At 44.9% G+C, this 16,783-nt stretch overlaps 1 protein-coding gene across 12 annotated transcripts in view; it reads left to right on the forward strand.

Annotated features, from left to right (window-relative positions):
* birc6 (baculoviral IAP repeat containing 6) overlaps nucleotides 1-16,783 on the forward strand; it is a 155,574-nt gene that overhangs the window by 51,986 nt on the left and 86,805 nt on the right. For 7 of the 12 annotated variants that reach the window (XM_083775501.1, XM_083775507.1, XM_083775506.1 and 4 more), the window contains 19 exons: nucleotides 245-378; nucleotides 945-1,098; nucleotides 2,422-2,538; nucleotides 3,202-3,365; nucleotides 3,919-4,045; nucleotides 4,753-4,863; nucleotides 5,058-5,316; nucleotides 5,507-6,078; nucleotides 6,845-7,020; nucleotides 7,337-7,433; nucleotides 7,833-8,027; nucleotides 8,467-8,667; nucleotides 9,756-10,035; nucleotides 10,268-10,524; nucleotides 10,731-10,839; nucleotides 11,025-11,255; nucleotides 11,660-12,554; nucleotides 12,820-12,963; nucleotides 13,717-13,782. In XM_083775501.1, the coding sequence (XP_083631627.1) occupies nucleotides 245-378; nucleotides 945-1,098; nucleotides 2,422-2,538; nucleotides 3,202-3,365; nucleotides 3,919-4,045; nucleotides 4,753-4,863; nucleotides 5,058-5,316; nucleotides 5,507-6,078; nucleotides 6,845-7,020; nucleotides 7,337-7,433; nucleotides 7,833-8,027; nucleotides 8,467-8,667; nucleotides 9,756-10,035; nucleotides 10,268-10,524; nucleotides 10,731-10,839; nucleotides 11,025-11,255; nucleotides 11,660-12,554; nucleotides 12,820-12,963; nucleotides 13,717-13,782 (4,289 nt within the window). The remainder of the gene's footprint in view (nucleotides 1-244; nucleotides 379-944; nucleotides 1,099-2,421; nucleotides 2,539-3,201; nucleotides 3,366-3,918; nucleotides 4,046-4,752; nucleotides 4,864-5,057; nucleotides 5,317-5,506; nucleotides 6,079-6,844; nucleotides 7,021-7,336; nucleotides 7,434-7,832; nucleotides 8,028-8,466; nucleotides 8,668-9,755; nucleotides 10,036-10,267; nucleotides 10,525-10,730; nucleotides 10,840-11,024; nucleotides 11,256-11,659; nucleotides 12,555-12,819; nucleotides 12,964-13,716; nucleotides 13,783-16,783) is intronic. The other 5 variants (XM_083775510.1, XM_083775502.1, XM_083775511.1 and 2 more) reach the window with 2 other exon arrangements.

Genomic DNA, 16,783 nt, shown 5'->3' on the forward strand with positions numbered 1-16,783 from the left:
TGCAGATTTGGTAGGTTTGGTTGGATTTGATGAACAATCAACCCAAGTTGTCAGATGGTTTATACTAGTGTTGGCCAACAGATCCTTTGTCTGGACTCTCCCTGTAGTACAGAGAAGCCAGTGATTGTTATCAGCCTTAACATTGCCTAGTAACTTTCTAAAGAAACGCCACAGTGAGTTTACTTGCTGGTTTTCTTTTAGTGTGCTTGCTTGGCAATATTAAAGCTTTTTTCGTTATCCAAAGGTGCTCCACCTCTATCATCTTTGGAAAAAGATAAAGACATAGACTTTGACTTGCTACAAGACCTGATGGATGTTGATATTGATCCTTTAGATATTGATTTGGAAAAGGATCCACTCGCCGCCAAAGTATTTAAGGTATGTTAAGCATGACTTCAGTTGTCTCTGTTAACTCAACATTTATTCTGTGTTTTCTCCTATACGGTAATGGTATTTGGCTAGTGTCCAGTTAACAATTGATTTAGTGAAAAATAGATTGGTACAGCACTAGTTCAAATGAACACCAGTGCGTCAATAATGTAGCTACACCGACCTCAACCAACAAACTAGTCACTACTAGTGCGTCTTCGATCCAAAAGATGTTTCAATTGACACTGCACGGTACACAGCTCCACAACACTGAATACCTATTATATTGTGTAGATGTATTCCATTGGCCAAGATAACCAACGTCAGTAAAATTCTACTCTTCCTTTCTCAGTTCATAATCTAAAATGACCTTGCATGTCAAATGTAGCCATAGGCAACTATTCAACCAACTGTAGCATTTTATTATTAATTTGTGTTTGTTTTTTGTCAGTGCTGTCTTGTGGTAGTTTGCTTGCATTGCACAAATGTACAGGTATGTGTATTGAGAACTGAATGATTACATTTTGTATTTGAACTATTTTTTTGTCTATTGCTCCCTCCTTCCTGTCCTTCAGCCTATAAGCAGCACCTGGTATGACTACTGGGGTGCTGACTATGGTACATATGGATACAACCCCTACATAGGAGGGGTTGGTATCCCCGTGTCCAAACCTCCAGCTGCTGTCGAAAAGACCGGCTCACAGAGTCTCTCCGTTTCTGTGTCACAAGGTGAGAAAAAGACTAGCCTGGAATCCAGACAAAAAAAGCCCTCTGCAGATTTGTCTGGCCCCGCTTGATTGTGATTGGATTCTGCTGCCCCCGGGGTTGTGGGGCACCAATCAGGACCCAATATGCAAATGGGTCTTGTTTATCAACAGAGGCTTTTTTATTATTGAAGATAAAAGTGATTGGCCGGAATGACTTTTGTGTTGATTTGATTGGCTGAGCATGGAATGTGATGTATGATGATAAGAGCGTTCCTCACTTCACACAAGTGTGATTTAGCCCCTCCTATATTCAGCTATTAGTGTAGACTTTCGTCTTACGCAAACATTAAATTCCCATTGACAATGAATGGAGAATTTACGTCATTAGCAATGATAAGAGCGCCCCTTACAATTTCCTTTTTTTTACATTAATCACTTGAACCCTAGCGTCTCTATTCTGGGGGGAATATTAGTTGAAAAAAAGTAGCAGATCTACAAGCTCAACGCCTCGCAGCGCCTTTATTCTGAAGGGCATTTTGAGTTAAATCATCATCATAGCTGTGACCAGATGATGTGTCATTATGTGTCTATAATAACGAATGCACTCTTGCAATGGAACAGTGAAGTCATACTCCAGTTTTCGGTGAAGAGGTGACCACCGAAACGGTGCTTAGTAAAAACATGTGTGGTGTGAGCGGTGACCACCGCGGTGTGATGACAGTCAGTGGTCACCTCTTCACCGAAAACTGGACTATGAATATGCCTTGAGTCTCCCTGTTTAATTATTTTTAGCTGTCAGCCATCATCAGCTGATATGGATATTGACCTCTCAGTACACTGTACAGTATGACATTCTCATTAACCCAGCGATTTATTGCACTCAAATGTCATGATCCGATTTAGCAGGTATCACTTGTTGTTACCACAGTGTCTGCATATTCTGCATGTTTCATAAGGTCCCTTTACTTGATATACCCAAGGTGTATAGCAATGCAGACCATTTATCTCATGCCAATGTGCTCATCAGGAGCAGTTAGTCGTTCAGCGTCTTGCTCAAAGACACTTCGACATGATGCCAGGAGAAGGTGGGGTATCGGAAACCGAGAACTTTCCAGTTCCAAGAAGGCGGCTATGTCTAGAGCCTTGAGAGATTGGTAGCATTGTTAAGGAGTCGGAATTTCACTCAGTGTAATGTAATATGAAGCTATTGGAAATCATTAATAATTCTAAGCAATGTAATGCACAGATTGCAAAACCATTTTTATTTTATTTTATATTGAAGGATGAGGTAAATCCTTTCCGTAATCTTTTGGTCTTTTCCCTCTTTTGCTTTTGCTCTTGACAGCATTGGATGCCCGCTTGGAAGTGGGTCTGGAACAGCAAGCAGAGCTGATGCTCAAAATGATGGCCACTCTGCAGGCTGACTCCATCCTACAAGCTCTCACTTCAACTTTACCTACAGGTACACACACATACATATGCAGTAGCGAATATTAAATAATTCATACATGATTTTTTTTTTTTTGTAATGGCTATAAAGTATATTCAATCATGAGACAAAAAACGATCTACTTTAACCCATTCTGACCTGAGATCAGATTCATACGAGGTTTCCACTGGACACTCACTGGTCTGATTAACTCATTCTGACCTGAGATCAGATTCTAAAAAATGTCAGTCGTTCTTCGATTTTTCAAAAATAGCAGACCTACAAGCTCGTAGCGCTATGAGCTTGTAGATCTGCTATTTTTAAATAGCTAAAGCATAATATAACATGATGCTAACACCAAAATGGGTTCCCGGTCAGTTAATGACCCCCTTATCAGTGTTTTAAACAATGAAATGGGTACTAATGGTGTACAACATCAGCGATCAATGGCCCCTTTTCCACCAGGGTTGAACCGGCCCGGTTATTAGTCCATGAGCCAGAGCTCCAAAAGTGGAACGTTAATTATGAATTGAGTGGGCAACACCATACCTAGTCATACCTAATTAACGTTCCAGTTTTGGGGCTCTGGCTCATGAACTAAGAATTGGGCCGGTTCAACGCTGGTGGAAAAGGGGCCAATGGAAGTCATTGTAGGTTCTTCCTGGTACTCTCTTCTCTTTACCCCCTTGTCCCCAGTGGCCCAGGCCTCCAACGGGACGGATGACTCCCTGCTGAGGGGGCTGCAAGGGGGAGGAGCCTCTCCTCCAGCCAGCAGCTTGATGGTGCAGGCCTCTTCTATCCCCCTGCTGAGTGCTTGTTTCAACAAGCTGTTCTCCATGCTACAGGTCCACCATGTTCAGGTCAGCATGCACTACCAGAATTAATCAGTCATAATTGCCAGCTGCAGCAAGCTCTCATTTTTGAACCTCTATAATCGGTTTCTGTGCCGCAGCCTCTGCCTCAGCTCACAGCTTCACGTTGCAGCGTACTGCAGAGTATGCGGCCAATACGGCTTCACGATAATAATACATTTTAAAGCGCCTGGCAATAAACTAAAATAAAAAATAATAGGTGAATCTGCTTTCAGGGCATTTCAAAGTACGAATACACACAGGCTAAAGGTCAAAGAGATTTTACGACCATGCTAGTCAAGTGTCAACTTGCATGATGTGTCACTCTATTTTTGTCCACCCATTCCCTTTCCACAATTTGGTATTTGTTCAACAGTGGAGGTCATGTGTTTTAATGTAATGTGCCTCTTGGGTGTCTGTGTTTTTCCATGGGGTTATGAAACGCATAAACTCCCTGAAGTCAATTTGATTTACAACTGACTTACAAGGTAGACTTGTAACAATGAGTCACATTTACATCTGGTGTGTTTCCATCCCACTGATGAGGTGTTTTGTGCTTCAGTTGGAGTCCCTTCTGCAGCTGTGGCTGACCCTCAGCCTCAACTCCTGCTCCAATGGCACGGAAGAAAGCGGCTCTGACATCTTCATGTTCAATGCCAGCCGAGTGCCCGCCATCCCACTCAACCAAGGTCAGCGTTCATCATAATGCTTTATGCACACTTCTGATGGTGCCTCGTGGCTCAGCCAGTTAGTGCACAGAAGAGAATGATGCTCCTAGGAGCGTGAGGATAAGTGTTTGAATCTGAATCCCCTATGTTGTCTTGCACTTATCTTCTCCCTGAAACAAGGCCAAAATGCAAATGCCCAAAACAATGTTTTTGAGTGGTGCAACCACTCCTACAACCAGCAATGTCCGTGTACCTGTGTGTATGAGCACGAGTATGTGACTTAATAATACCAGTAGGGGGCGCCAGAAACAGAGAGGGGTATTGCTGTGCCTGCTGCCTGCTAATGAGAGAGAGAGAGAGAGGGGTTTCTACTGTGTTATGCGAAAAGGCTTTCAGTGTTAGAAAGTTGGTGTTAGAAAGCAATCTGCATCAAGATGACTTGACCCCCAGCAGGAAATCTTGATTTGGCTAGATGACCATCCTTTAGTACACAGTACATGCACGCACGCACAGAGCATACTATTCTTTGAATATTTGATTATTATTCAGACATAAACAACAACAATCAACTGAAAGACTAAAAAAAAGCTATCTTCATTTCCCTGATGTACAAATCTAAGATGTGTATGTTTGTACAGACTTTATCCATTTGTAATTGAGTGTACAAACATTTCTACACTATCAGAGTTATATGAACACCCAGGATGTTACTGTGTGTGTGTGTTCAGCATCAATCAGCAGTTTCCTTACCGTGCTGGCTTGGTATCCCAACACTTCCCTGAGGACCTGGTGTCTGGTTCTTCACTCGCTCACCCTGATGACGAACATGCCGGCCTGTGGTCAGTACTCGACACTTTTTTAGAAAGAGGTTTATATATTTGGTCAAACTGAAGTCGGATCATTCTGATAGTGGTGTTGTTTTCAACTTTAAACTTCACCATTTTGTATGACTATGGATAAATGATCCCCTTGGTTCCCTACGTAAGATACTACTGACTACCATGTTTCAAAACATGTCTTGCCCCCTCTGCAGCCTCCAGCAATGGGCTGAGTGGTCCGGAAAGCTCGGCTCAACAGATGGTGTCCGACCCCACGCTGGTGCATGTCCTCGTTCGCTTCCTCTCCGGCAGCAACCCGCACGGAACCAGCCAGCACAGCTCCCAGGTGGGGCCCACTGCCACCCAGGCCATGCAGGAGTTCCTCACCCGACTACAGGTGCACCTGTCATCCACCTGCCCGCAGATGTTCAGCGAGTTCCTGCTCAAGCTCATGCACATCCTGTCCAATGAGAGGTATGACGAGGGCCTTGTCATGGTGTTCTGTGTAGTGACAGCTTATGCATACATTTGGTCCATGCAGTAAGGGTTTTTTAATCCTAGGTTTTAAAGCAAGAGTCTTTGTGTCCATAAAGTATTTAAAATGGTCCTTAATCTGTAGTAGTGGTGTTCACTGTATATACTGACCTTTTTGGGCCATCTCTAGGGGTCCCTTCCAGTCAGGCCAGGGTCCTCTGGACGCTCAGGTCAAGCTGCTGGAGTTCACCCTCGAGCAGAACTTTGAGGTGGTGTCGGTCGGCACCATCTCCTCTGTCATCGAGTCCATCACCTTCCTGGTGCACCACTACATCACATGCTCGGACAAGGTAGTGTCACGCAGCGGTTCAGACAGTTCGGTGGGCGCCCGCGCCTGCTTCGGTGGCCTCTTCGCCAACATCATTCGGCCGGGCGATGCCAAGGCAATCTGTGGCGAGACCACGCGTGACCAGCTGATGTTCGACCTCCTCAAGCTGGTCAACGTGCTGGTGCAGCTGCCCCTATCGGGGGACAAAGAGTTCAGTGGGCGGCTGCCGCCGGCAGGCAGCGGGACGGCTGACAGCAGTGTGTCGGATGAGGAGAAGGTGTGTGGCAGCAAAGAGGGCGTAGCTGGAGGGTCCACGGCCAATCAGGGACCGGCTGCTGGCGTGGCTGACCTGGTCCTGGCCAATCAACAGATAATGAGTCAGATTCTCTCAGCCCTGGGCCAGTGTAACAGCAGTGCCATGGCCATGATCATAGGTAAGAGGTAATAGTGCATGCACAATCCAGAAGTCTGCAACACTGCTTATTATTCAGCTCCTCTGGTTTATTGCTTCTGAAACAATAAACCAGTGTTGCAGACTCTTCTTCTCATGATCATGGGTAATACATGAGAATAGGACTTTTGTCTTGGAAACATTCTTGCATTTGTTTAGCACATTTCAACATGGCAATGTGCTTTTATTTACAAATATCAAGCAAAGTATTACAATGTACAGTAAGCCCTGACCTCGACTTAAATGTGTCTTGAAGTTTTACTCTCAAGTACCTGGAAACTGTCAAATTATCAAATCAAATTATACCACTAGTCACAAGTTAGGCCATTAACTGGCTGGTGGTATGCATTTGGCATAAATAAGGAATAGCAATAAGCCCAAGCCCATGGTGAACCCAAGTGCAGAAACCTTGTTACAATTTCACATTTCAAATTCCGGTTCAGGAGACAGAAGTGTCAAATTAAGGAAATGAGGTCAATCTTTTAATTTAGGCAATCTGAAAGAAGTAGGTTGAGAGTCCTACTGTAGTTACTGAGTTTATCTCCCACTATTCTACACGGCACATTAAATGTATTCACAAAAAGGGCTGCAACTATCGATTATTCATGAAATTCTTGTGTCGATTACTTTTTTGATTAATCAAATAAATTCAAGCATGTTTAGTTTAGATGTGCTTTTATCAATGAGTCAATGAGAGTCCAAATCTCGTTGATAAACCAGCTGATGGTGGTGCTTTTCCCTCTGTGTAGGAGCCAGTGGTCTTCACCTGACCAAACACGAGAACTTCCACGGTGGTCTCGATGCCATCTCTGTGGGCGACGGTCTGTTCACCATCCTCACCACTCTCAGCAAGAGGGCCACGTCGGTCCAGGTCATGTTGCAGCCCATACTCACATATATGGCCTGTGGCTACATGGGCAGACAGGTGAGGAAAGGTCACGCCATGAAGGGGGGTTGTTGTGTACATCACAGATGCTCTGGAAAAGGAGTTTGCACTTTCTGAAAAACATTCTTGTGGTTTGTCAAAATGACAAATGACATTGACCTGTTTTACCTAATCTCAGGGGTAAAACGTGTTTATCTTCATGAGTGTTAAGTGGGACATTTCAGGGGAAAGAACATGCATGCTCAACACATTTTCCTAGCACACACTTAATTGATGGAGGTTAAAATAAAATTTGACTAATTCTGTGGGTTTTGGCCGTATTCAAAATGGTGTGTTTAATTTTTCACTTTTCCAGGGTTCTCTTTCCACCTGTCAGCTATCTGAACCTCTGCTGTGGTTCATCCTCCGAGTGCTGGACACCAGCGAAGCTCTCAAGGCCTTCCATGACATGGGTGCATATGCACACAAACGCACGCAAACACACACATACACATTGCTATACATCTGGATCAATCTTTCCAACACTAACTACATGCACAACGTCCAGGGACAGATTAACCCTCGTGGGGCCCAGGGGCCCATATAGCCTGCGTGCTATGGGGCACATGCCTATACCTGAAAGCACCTATGATTAACCCATTAAAAGGGGGGAAGCATCTCTAATTTTTGCATTGGCTATTAAAAAAAATAGCAGATATACAAGCTCTCAGCCTGTTGCTTCGTGCCACGCTGCGAGCTTGTGCATCTGCTATTTTTCTTGAAAGTGTGAGAAGGCACTTGTAGAATTAATTCTCAGGTGTTAATGGGTTAAGTCTCATCAGCTTTGTTACTGGTGTGGTCTCCCACTGCAGGTGGTGTCCAGTTGATCTGTAACAACATGGTGACCAGCACACGTGCCATCGTCAACACGGCACGCAGCATGGTGTCCACCATCATGAAGTTCCTGGATACTGGTCCAGGAAAGGCAGCAGACGGCAGCCTTAAAGCCAGGGTCATGACCTCGGAGCCTGACAATGCCGAGGGACTCCACAACTTTGCTCCACTAGGTACTCTTAACAAATTAACTTGTGAACCAATTGTTATGGTTGTTAGCGGTACAAGCTTGTATATCTTCTATTTTCACTAGTTTGGGTTCCGGGGGAAAAGTCTAATTTCTAAAAGGTTTAGGAACCACTGAACTACACTGTACGCTACATAGTACTCTGTCAACTATGCGCCTTGGGGGCATATAGTACATTTAACTTGGACGTGCTGTGTACAGCATGTACATATAGTACGTTTAACTTGGACGTGCTGTGTGCAGCATGTACATATAGTACATTTAACTTGGACGTGCTGTGTGCAGCATGTACATATAGTACATTTAACTTGGACGTGCTGTGTGCAGCATGTACATATAGTACATTTAACTTGGACGTGCTGTGTGCAGCATGCGGTACATTATGTTTTCCAGATCATCACCGTTGTGTGCATGTCCCTTCACAGGCTCCATTAACTCCAGCAGCCCTACGGCCCAGCCTGCAGAGGTCCTGCTCCAGGCTACACCTCCACACCGACGAGCTCGCTCAGCCGCCTGGTCGTACATCTTCCTGCCTGAAGAGGCGTGGTGCGACCTCACCATCCACCTTCCTGCTGCTGTGTTGCTGAAGGAGCTTCACATCCAACCACACCTAGCCTCCCTAGCTAGTGAGTAGGACCGCCTCATCTATCCACTCCCATTTCTCATGATTGCATGATGCAGGTGAACACTTTACTGTACTGGGGAGACTTGGGACAGTCCCACCATATTATAAGAACCATGCGATAATAAGAGTCCTATGGCGTGCTTGAGCTTGTACCCATGCTGCACAAATAAGTTGGCAATGTGGAGGAAAAAAATAACTATCTATACAAAGGATATATTCCACACATGCATCTAAAGTATTGTCCAAACACAGTGGTTTAAAAATCCCAACAAGTGTCCAATGGAACTGCCAAGTGTTGTTTTGACAGCCATATGGAACCTTGACTACGAGTGATTTACCTTTGTATTTCCCCCATGGGACCTGTAAGAACGGGCAATTGACTGACTAGCTTTTCTCTTCTCATCAAGGTTCTAAAGTGCTGTTGTTGCACTTGTGCAAAAGGCATGGGTATTTCATGCTTACTGTATTCCGCTTTCCATTCTCCATCAACAAAAGCTCTGCTGTACCATTGAGCTCTGTTCTGAAGTACCATGCTGTTCTCAAATCATGTACTTTTTACATGTCATGTAAATCAGTATTGAATATTTAGGACAGGAGACGGGTAAAGACAGGAATACTTCAGTGTCCGCCACACTGGCGCCTCCCGGATAAATAATCACAGAACCAGACAACCAGTCATAATAAGCCACATTATTAAGACCAATAGAGGGTATGCACATGCATAAAGTGAAGTGAGTGTAAAATCAAGTGGCAAAGTGAGTTTAACACGTTTAATACAATAATAGTACTTTTCCGTTTGGATGTATGGGCTGTCAAGGCCAGAAAGTAGTTTAACATTTTAGATGGATCAACAAAGATGGCAACAGTGTTTTTTTCTTATCCAATGCAGTTACACTTACAATGTCATCAGTGACAGCTGATAAAAGAATACTGAAAGAGTAATACGGTTTGTTCTAAAAAATGTGTTGCTGTGGACAAACTTTAGTGTCCGTATTCTTACAGTCGTGAGTGTAATATCCAACTTCAGCGACCGCTGTCAACCTCAGTGCTGCATTTTAGATTGACACGTCAACCTGTTTTTCCCTCCAGCATGCCCATCCTCCGTCTCTGTGGAGATTAGTGCCGATGGGGTCAACATGCTGCCCCTCTCCACACCAGTCATAACCAGTGGACTCACCTATATCAAGATCCAACTGGTGAAGGCAGAGGTCGCTTCCGCTGTGTGTCTGAGGCTCCATCGGCCCCGTGACGCCAGCACCCTAGGCCTGTCCCAGATCAAGCTCCTGGGACTGACTGCGTTTGGGAACACATCCTCTGCCACCGTCAACAATCCCTTCCTGCCTTCTGAGGACCAGGTCTCCAAAACCAGGTTAGCAACATCGGCGTGTATTGTGTGTTCCAGATCTCTGTAAAACTGTATAATTATTTGGATATACTGTATATTATCAATGATTTAGTGCAATGATTTATCCCATCAATACAATTAATAGCACACTGACCTGATGGTGTTAGTCTGTGCTTGCTGTTATATCTGTTACTAGTAACTTGTGTTTGCAGTATTTTTTGATATTTTGCATATAACCATCCCATTTGTCCTGTAGTATTGGCTGGCTGCGTTTGCTCCACCACTGCCTGACTCACGTCAGTGACCTGGAGGCCATGATGGCCAGTGCCGCTGCGCCCACCGCCAACCTGCTGCAGACCTGCGCTGCCCTGCTGATGTCGCCCTACTGTGGCATGCACTCGCCCAACATCGAGGCGGTGCTGGTCAAGATAGGCCTGCAGTCCACCCGCATTGGACTCAAGCTCATTGACATCCTTCTCCGGAACTGTGCCGCATCCGGCACCGACCCTACTAGTAAGATGGTTCTCATTCTTAATTGTTAGGTAACTTACAGTTATGGTGACCCAGAAAAAAAATGCCTAGAGTGGAACTGTATTCTGTTCTAATTAAAAACTTGTAATGAGGAGGAGGAGGCAATTAAGACTGGAAGACATTAATGAAATGATCATGCACAATCAATGGACTGTCCTAATTATGTGTTCTTCATCTGTTCTATGTAGATCTGAACAGTCCCCTGCTGTTTGGACGACTCAATGGCCTCTCCTCAGACTCCACCATAGACATCCTCTACCAGCTTGGAACCACCCAAGACCCTGGCACCAAAGACAGGTACATCAATCAGGAGCTTAATCATTGAAGAATAGAGTTGCACATAGGATGTTTCTGAATATCACTGTGAACCACATCGAAAAGGTAGCTCAGACAGAAACCAACTGGCAGCTGAAAAAACTAAACAGAATTCCAACAAGGATGTCATCAGAAAATTAATCTTCTAACTTTGTTACATCCTGCAGGGTTCAGGCGCTTCTGCAGTGGGTCCATGACTCATCGAGGGTGGCAGCCCACAAACGAAGCGGTCCCATTGGCTACATGGGCCCGTGTTCGGCCTCTTCGTCTTTGAGGGAGTATGGCCTGCTCATGCCTTCACCCTCCCACCTCCACTGTGTTGCGGCAATCTTGTGGCACAGCTATGAGCTGCCTGTCGACTATGACCTCCCTGTGCTGCTTGACAGAGAGCTGTTTGAGTGAGTATAGCTTTTTGACATTTTGTCCAGTTGACATTTCTCAGTAACCGTGGTGACAATTACACAGTTTTCAATTATTTCACAAGAACCTCGTGCGACATCAAATTAAAATGTAAAAACCTGAAAATGTCTTGCGCGTCTTGCAGACATGCCCCTGTGGGCATAAATACTGTATTGCTTCTCTGTGAACATGAATAATTTACAGACATTTTTGGAAACAAAGTTTTCACTTACTGCTGGCAATGGAGTATTTCCATTGCAATAGCAAATGAAACCAATTCTTGACCGCCTCTTTCTTAAATGTAACATGACCATAATCCTAACGATGATTTGTGTTGACGCTGCCACCGTATTCACTCTTCGCTTGTCCTCATTTGCTCTCATTATCCATCTCTCCCTGACAGGTTGCTGTACAACTGGTCCATGTCGCTGCCCTGCAACATTGTTCTGAAAAAGGCTGTGGATAGCCTGCTCTGTTCCATGTGCCACATCCACCCCAATTACTTCTCCCTGCTCATGTCCTGGATGGGCATTGTGGCGCCCAATGCCAGCCACTCCCAGACACAACACCACCGCCTCTCCATGACCGACGATGGCAAGAAGCAGCACGATGCCAATGCCACAGCGGCCGCCTCGGCGGGACTCACAGATGACTCGAAGCACGCGAGACCACCGGTCAATTTGTCAGAGTCGCAGCTGGCGACGCTTGCGGCTGCTTCACAGTCTCCGGGAGCCATTAAGCAGCTATTAGACTCTGGCTTGCCCTCCCTCCTGGTCCGGAGCTTGGCCCAGCTCTGCTGTGGCCTTCTGGCCAGTGCTGACCTGCCTCTGCCTGCAGCGGCCTCTGCCCAAGCCGACCGACGGTACCACCACTATCACCATGCCCACACGTCCTCCGCCTCTTCTCCACCCAGCCGACCACCTCTGTCGGCAGAGCTGGCCGCCCCAGTGCTGCGCTTCCTGACAGAAGTGGGGAACAGTCACGCCATGAAAGATTGGTTAGGAGGACCTGAGGTCAACCCACTGTGGACAGCCTTGCTCTTCCTGCTTTGTCACTCCAGTGCCAGTGCGGGTGCCAGTGCAGCCACTGCTGGTGCCACTGGTGCTCAGGCGATGGGTGCAGCTCCGTGCCCCCCTCCACCCCAGCCACAACCTTCAGGGTCCCGCTACTCACTGGGAGCCGCGGGCCGGGCCGGTGGGCTTACCACACAGCAGAGGACTGCTCTGGAGAACGCCACGGTGGCCTTCTTCCTGCAGTGCATCTCCTGCCACCCCAACAACCAGCGGCTCATGGCGCAGGTCTGCTTATGATCGCTCTCATTTTGTCAGGAGTTGCATTTTTGTGTGTCTTTTTTTAAATTCAGATTTCCTTTTTTAAAGCTGAATGAATGAATGCTCTAACTTATTGTCAAGGCATCTTGAATCAGTCGGGGGTCTTGATGATTTCAATGATAATGTTTGAGTCGTTGTGGTATATTTCAGTGCTTCGCGATGGCATTAAATCCAATTTCTGTCCAAACATTTCTCCAATGTAACTTGACGCGTGGCGTTCTCTCTGTACCAGGTGCTGTGTGAGCTCTTCCAGTCGGCACCCCAGCGAGGGAACGTGCCTATGTCTGGCAACATCTCAGGCTTCATTCGTAGGCTTTTCTTGCAGCTCATGTTGGAGGATGAGAAAGTCACGGTTTTCCTCCAGTCTCCCTGTCCGGTGAGTTTCACATTCTGTCTCCACTCCGTACCTTGGGTAGGAGTAGAGATGTTGATAATATACCCCACTTGTGACCTCAACTTATCTTTAGAAAATGAGAATTACCCTTCACAGACAGATATAGTGATGTCATTAGTGTTACTCCTAGCAACTGAAGTTTTATGTCTCAGAATCTGAATTCAAAATGGTTGAGCCAGTAGTTTCCAATGCCGCCAGTATAGAAGGAAAAAAACAATTTATTCTAAAGTTGTCCATTATTATGGTAATAGTCTATAACAGTCTATTCTAAGGCTAGGCTATTGCTTAGGGTTTCTACTTATCTGACATGTTGGGTAAATGGTCTTGTGAACTGTATTGTGTACAGGTTCTGGGCGAGGCACTGCCTGATTCTAAAATACTGAAACGCAGGGGCAACATGTACAGGGGAACAGGGCACAGGGCAGGACATGCCCCCCCTGCTAACCCCTCCACTTTTTACAGTCCGAAAAATAATGTTCTATAACAAAAAAGGCAAAACGGCACGCACTAGGAAACAGAAACAGTGCCCAATTGTTGTTAAACAAACTAATATGAAAGCTGTATACTTAGATCTGTTTCTCCCTCTCTCGTTGGCTTTTCTGTTAACAAGAGGTCATGCACTGCTTCACTGTTTAAAATTGAACAACTCCTCAATGATGAGAAATATAAACCCTGAAGTATTTGTATTTTTTATCTTTTGGAAATAATTTATTCTGTGTTCTGTCTGTAACTCAGCAGGAACAGCAGCCGCCCCAACAGTCGATAGGCAGGGAGCAGGGACTGCATTTAGAAAGTGGAGAGGTGAGAATTATAAATTGTAGAATGAAACGCTTACATGAGAGAGTGTGCTTTTTAATTTTTTTATTTAGAGTAGCCAATTATTTTTACACCCTTTTACTCCCCAATGTAGTCGTTATGACAATTGATTCCTCCCCACACACATTACTGTGTTGTCACTGCTGTTGTATCCTACTGACCAGTGAGTGAGGAGCCCCCACCGGGAGTATTGTAGAGCCTGCTTCCTAGTACTCCCTCCCACTAGGAGTATGTGCAGTGACCGCCCGGCTTCCCTCCCCGAACACACAGGCCAATTGTGTTCGCATAGACACCTGACAAAGCCGGATGCACCACGGTGGATTCGAACCCACAACCTCCGTGGCGGTGGGCAGGCACTTCACCACTGCGTCACCCGAGCGCCTCGAGAGATTGTGTGCTTTTCCAACATTATTGGCATAGCAGTGATCAGGAATGAGCGAGATCCATACGCATCTCTGAAGTGCCAATACTTACAGTAAAGCACACCCTTGAGTGCATTATTGTGATTATGCAGCAGTTACCAACAAAATAAAATATATAATCTACATGTATTCATATTGTGGAGCAATGTCTCAACTTTTTTTTTGCTATTGTCATCTCTTTTTAGTCCCTGTTGAGTCAACTTGAGTTTAAGAATTACTTTCTACTAGAGATCCTGGGTTTTTCCAAATAGAGTAAATTCCACACATATGAACACAAATCAGTCTTGCTAGCTAAAAAAAAAATAACAAATTTTAAATAGATAGATTTAGCTACTCCGTACATCTGCAAATTTCACATGCATTTTTCAACTGCTAGCGTTTTCAACAACTCTGCAGCATGGATGATGCCAGAGTGGGAAGAGCTGCTGCAAGCTTGTGTATGCTACAGTATATTTCTATTCATAGTGATGAGGCATTCTTCAGTTGAGCTCAACAAAACTAGGTTTGTTGTCATGCTCATTTTGATCAATTTCTTCTAAATGTCTGTCTAGTTGACCGTTTCAGATTTCTTGGTCGGAACTACCTGTTGTATAATGAGGCAATCATGTACGATGGGCCGTGGTCGTGGTGGTGCCGTTCTGTGCAGCACTTTTTGAAACATGCTATACAAATTACTATGATTCTTTCCGATAACTTGAGTCAGTGTTTTGGTCATAGCAGAAATGTTTTATATAGCGAAATATGATGAAACTGATCTATTTCCTTAACCCAGGCTTGATGCCGAAACGCGTCTGTGTACTGTATGCTGTGACTGTCCGTGCGTATATAAAAGTACCAGAAGGACTTTGGAGTGCTGTCTAATGTGGCTTTTACTTTCTTACTGTGAATCTTCGTAGTTATACTATACAGACAGAGTGCTTGTTTTCTACTTGACCTACATTAAGACCTCAAAATAATAATACTCTTGTAGATCGGATATTCCTGCAGTTCTTAAGTGATGCCTTTATATCCGTGGTTCTTAACCAGTGGTCCGGGGACCACCAGTGGTCCTTGAGGGGGTTCCAGGTGGTCCCCAGCTAAATGATGGACACTTGGTAACCAAATGGACCCTTATTAGATCTTTAACCTTACGGATCCATTTGGTTTAGGATACCAGGTCTTGGTTGGGGTATGGGAATGTCAGGAATAAGGCTAGCAAGCTATATACTGACGTATAACAATTGAACTTACCAGATCTTCTACTATATATGTATGTAAGAATATATGCCGGCCCAGGCCGTAGCGTAGCGTAGCGTGGGCACCGGACTGGTGATCCAGTCGCAGTGTGCCGCGGGTTCGACTCCCGGACCCGACACGGCCTTTACTGCATGTCATCCCCCCATCTCTCTCCCGTTTCCTGTCAGCCTACTGTCTGTCCCTTCAAAAATCAATAAAAGGCGTAAGCCGCAAAAAAATATCTTAAAAAAAAAGAAAAAAGAATATATGCCAAACAATATAACTGAATATATTTACTATATTTAGTCATCTTAACTGGCTTATGGCCTGCCTAATTAACCGTTTCAGTTCATATGACGAGTGAGGCCGTCATAAGGATTCCGAGAAAGTAGTGCCTGTGGACGTCGTAGGCCTAGTGACACGGGGCGAGATAAGAATATTCTGAATTTTTCCTATTTTTTTTTTTTTTTGCTTTTCGCTTTCCGTATGCTAACGCTCTGTGCAACTATTAGCTTGTCATTGACTCCCATGTTAGCGCGGCGGAAAGAATGACTCGTATCTCCTAATCCAGGGCGCTCTCCTTGGTGATGAATGGATCGATATGCTGGCGCTTCATTTCTGCTCCTCAACCGTCTCTCCCGCAAAATATGAACGCTTTTTGGAGCGTAAAAAAATTAATTAAGACGATCGCGGATGTGAGGTCACTTTGTAAAGTCAACTTTTTTAGGAAAGTGTTTCCGGTTCATGGCTTTCAGAGTAAAAGCGATCAGACAACTCTGGCACCCCGGAGCTTCTATTTTGATGCACTTCCGGCACTAAATGTGTTTTAACAGTGGATTGTGCCTGCACTATTCATATGTTTAATTCGTAATTTTAATGCCAATAGAAAAATCTGTGATATACACACATTTCATTCTCACACGGCAATCCTATAGTATTAGTCACTCAGTCCTGTTGGTGACGGTAATGTCACCATTATATATATGACCAAATAGAGCGAATCTGGCCATGTCACTTCCGGTTTAAGGAACAATAACATCCGGTACTAGCTTTGGACTGTGCAGCACTATCAGATGTCTGCGATGCTAAGCAATCATTGTTTATTTTAATAACTAAGTCAAATTAAGCTCTAATCAAGCCCAAAATATCACATTTTACGCAGCGATGCACATAAAGACAGCGCGTGTGTGTGATCGACCGTGCACGCGCGGATTTCGGCCGGTTTTAGGTAGATTACATCGGCCGTTAGCCAAACAAGCTAAAAGTTGCTACATTTTGTTATATTAAGCTCCTGATTACACGGGATTAAACGATTACATCAATAGCCATAAGGGATTTAACACATTACT

The sequence above is a fragment of the Protomyctophum parallelum genome, assembly GCF_964188405.1.
Source record: "Protomyctophum parallelum genome assembly, chromosome: 10".
Classification (NCBI taxonomy): domain Eukaryota; kingdom Metazoa; phylum Chordata; class Actinopteri; order Myctophiformes; family Myctophidae; genus Protomyctophum; species Protomyctophum parallelum.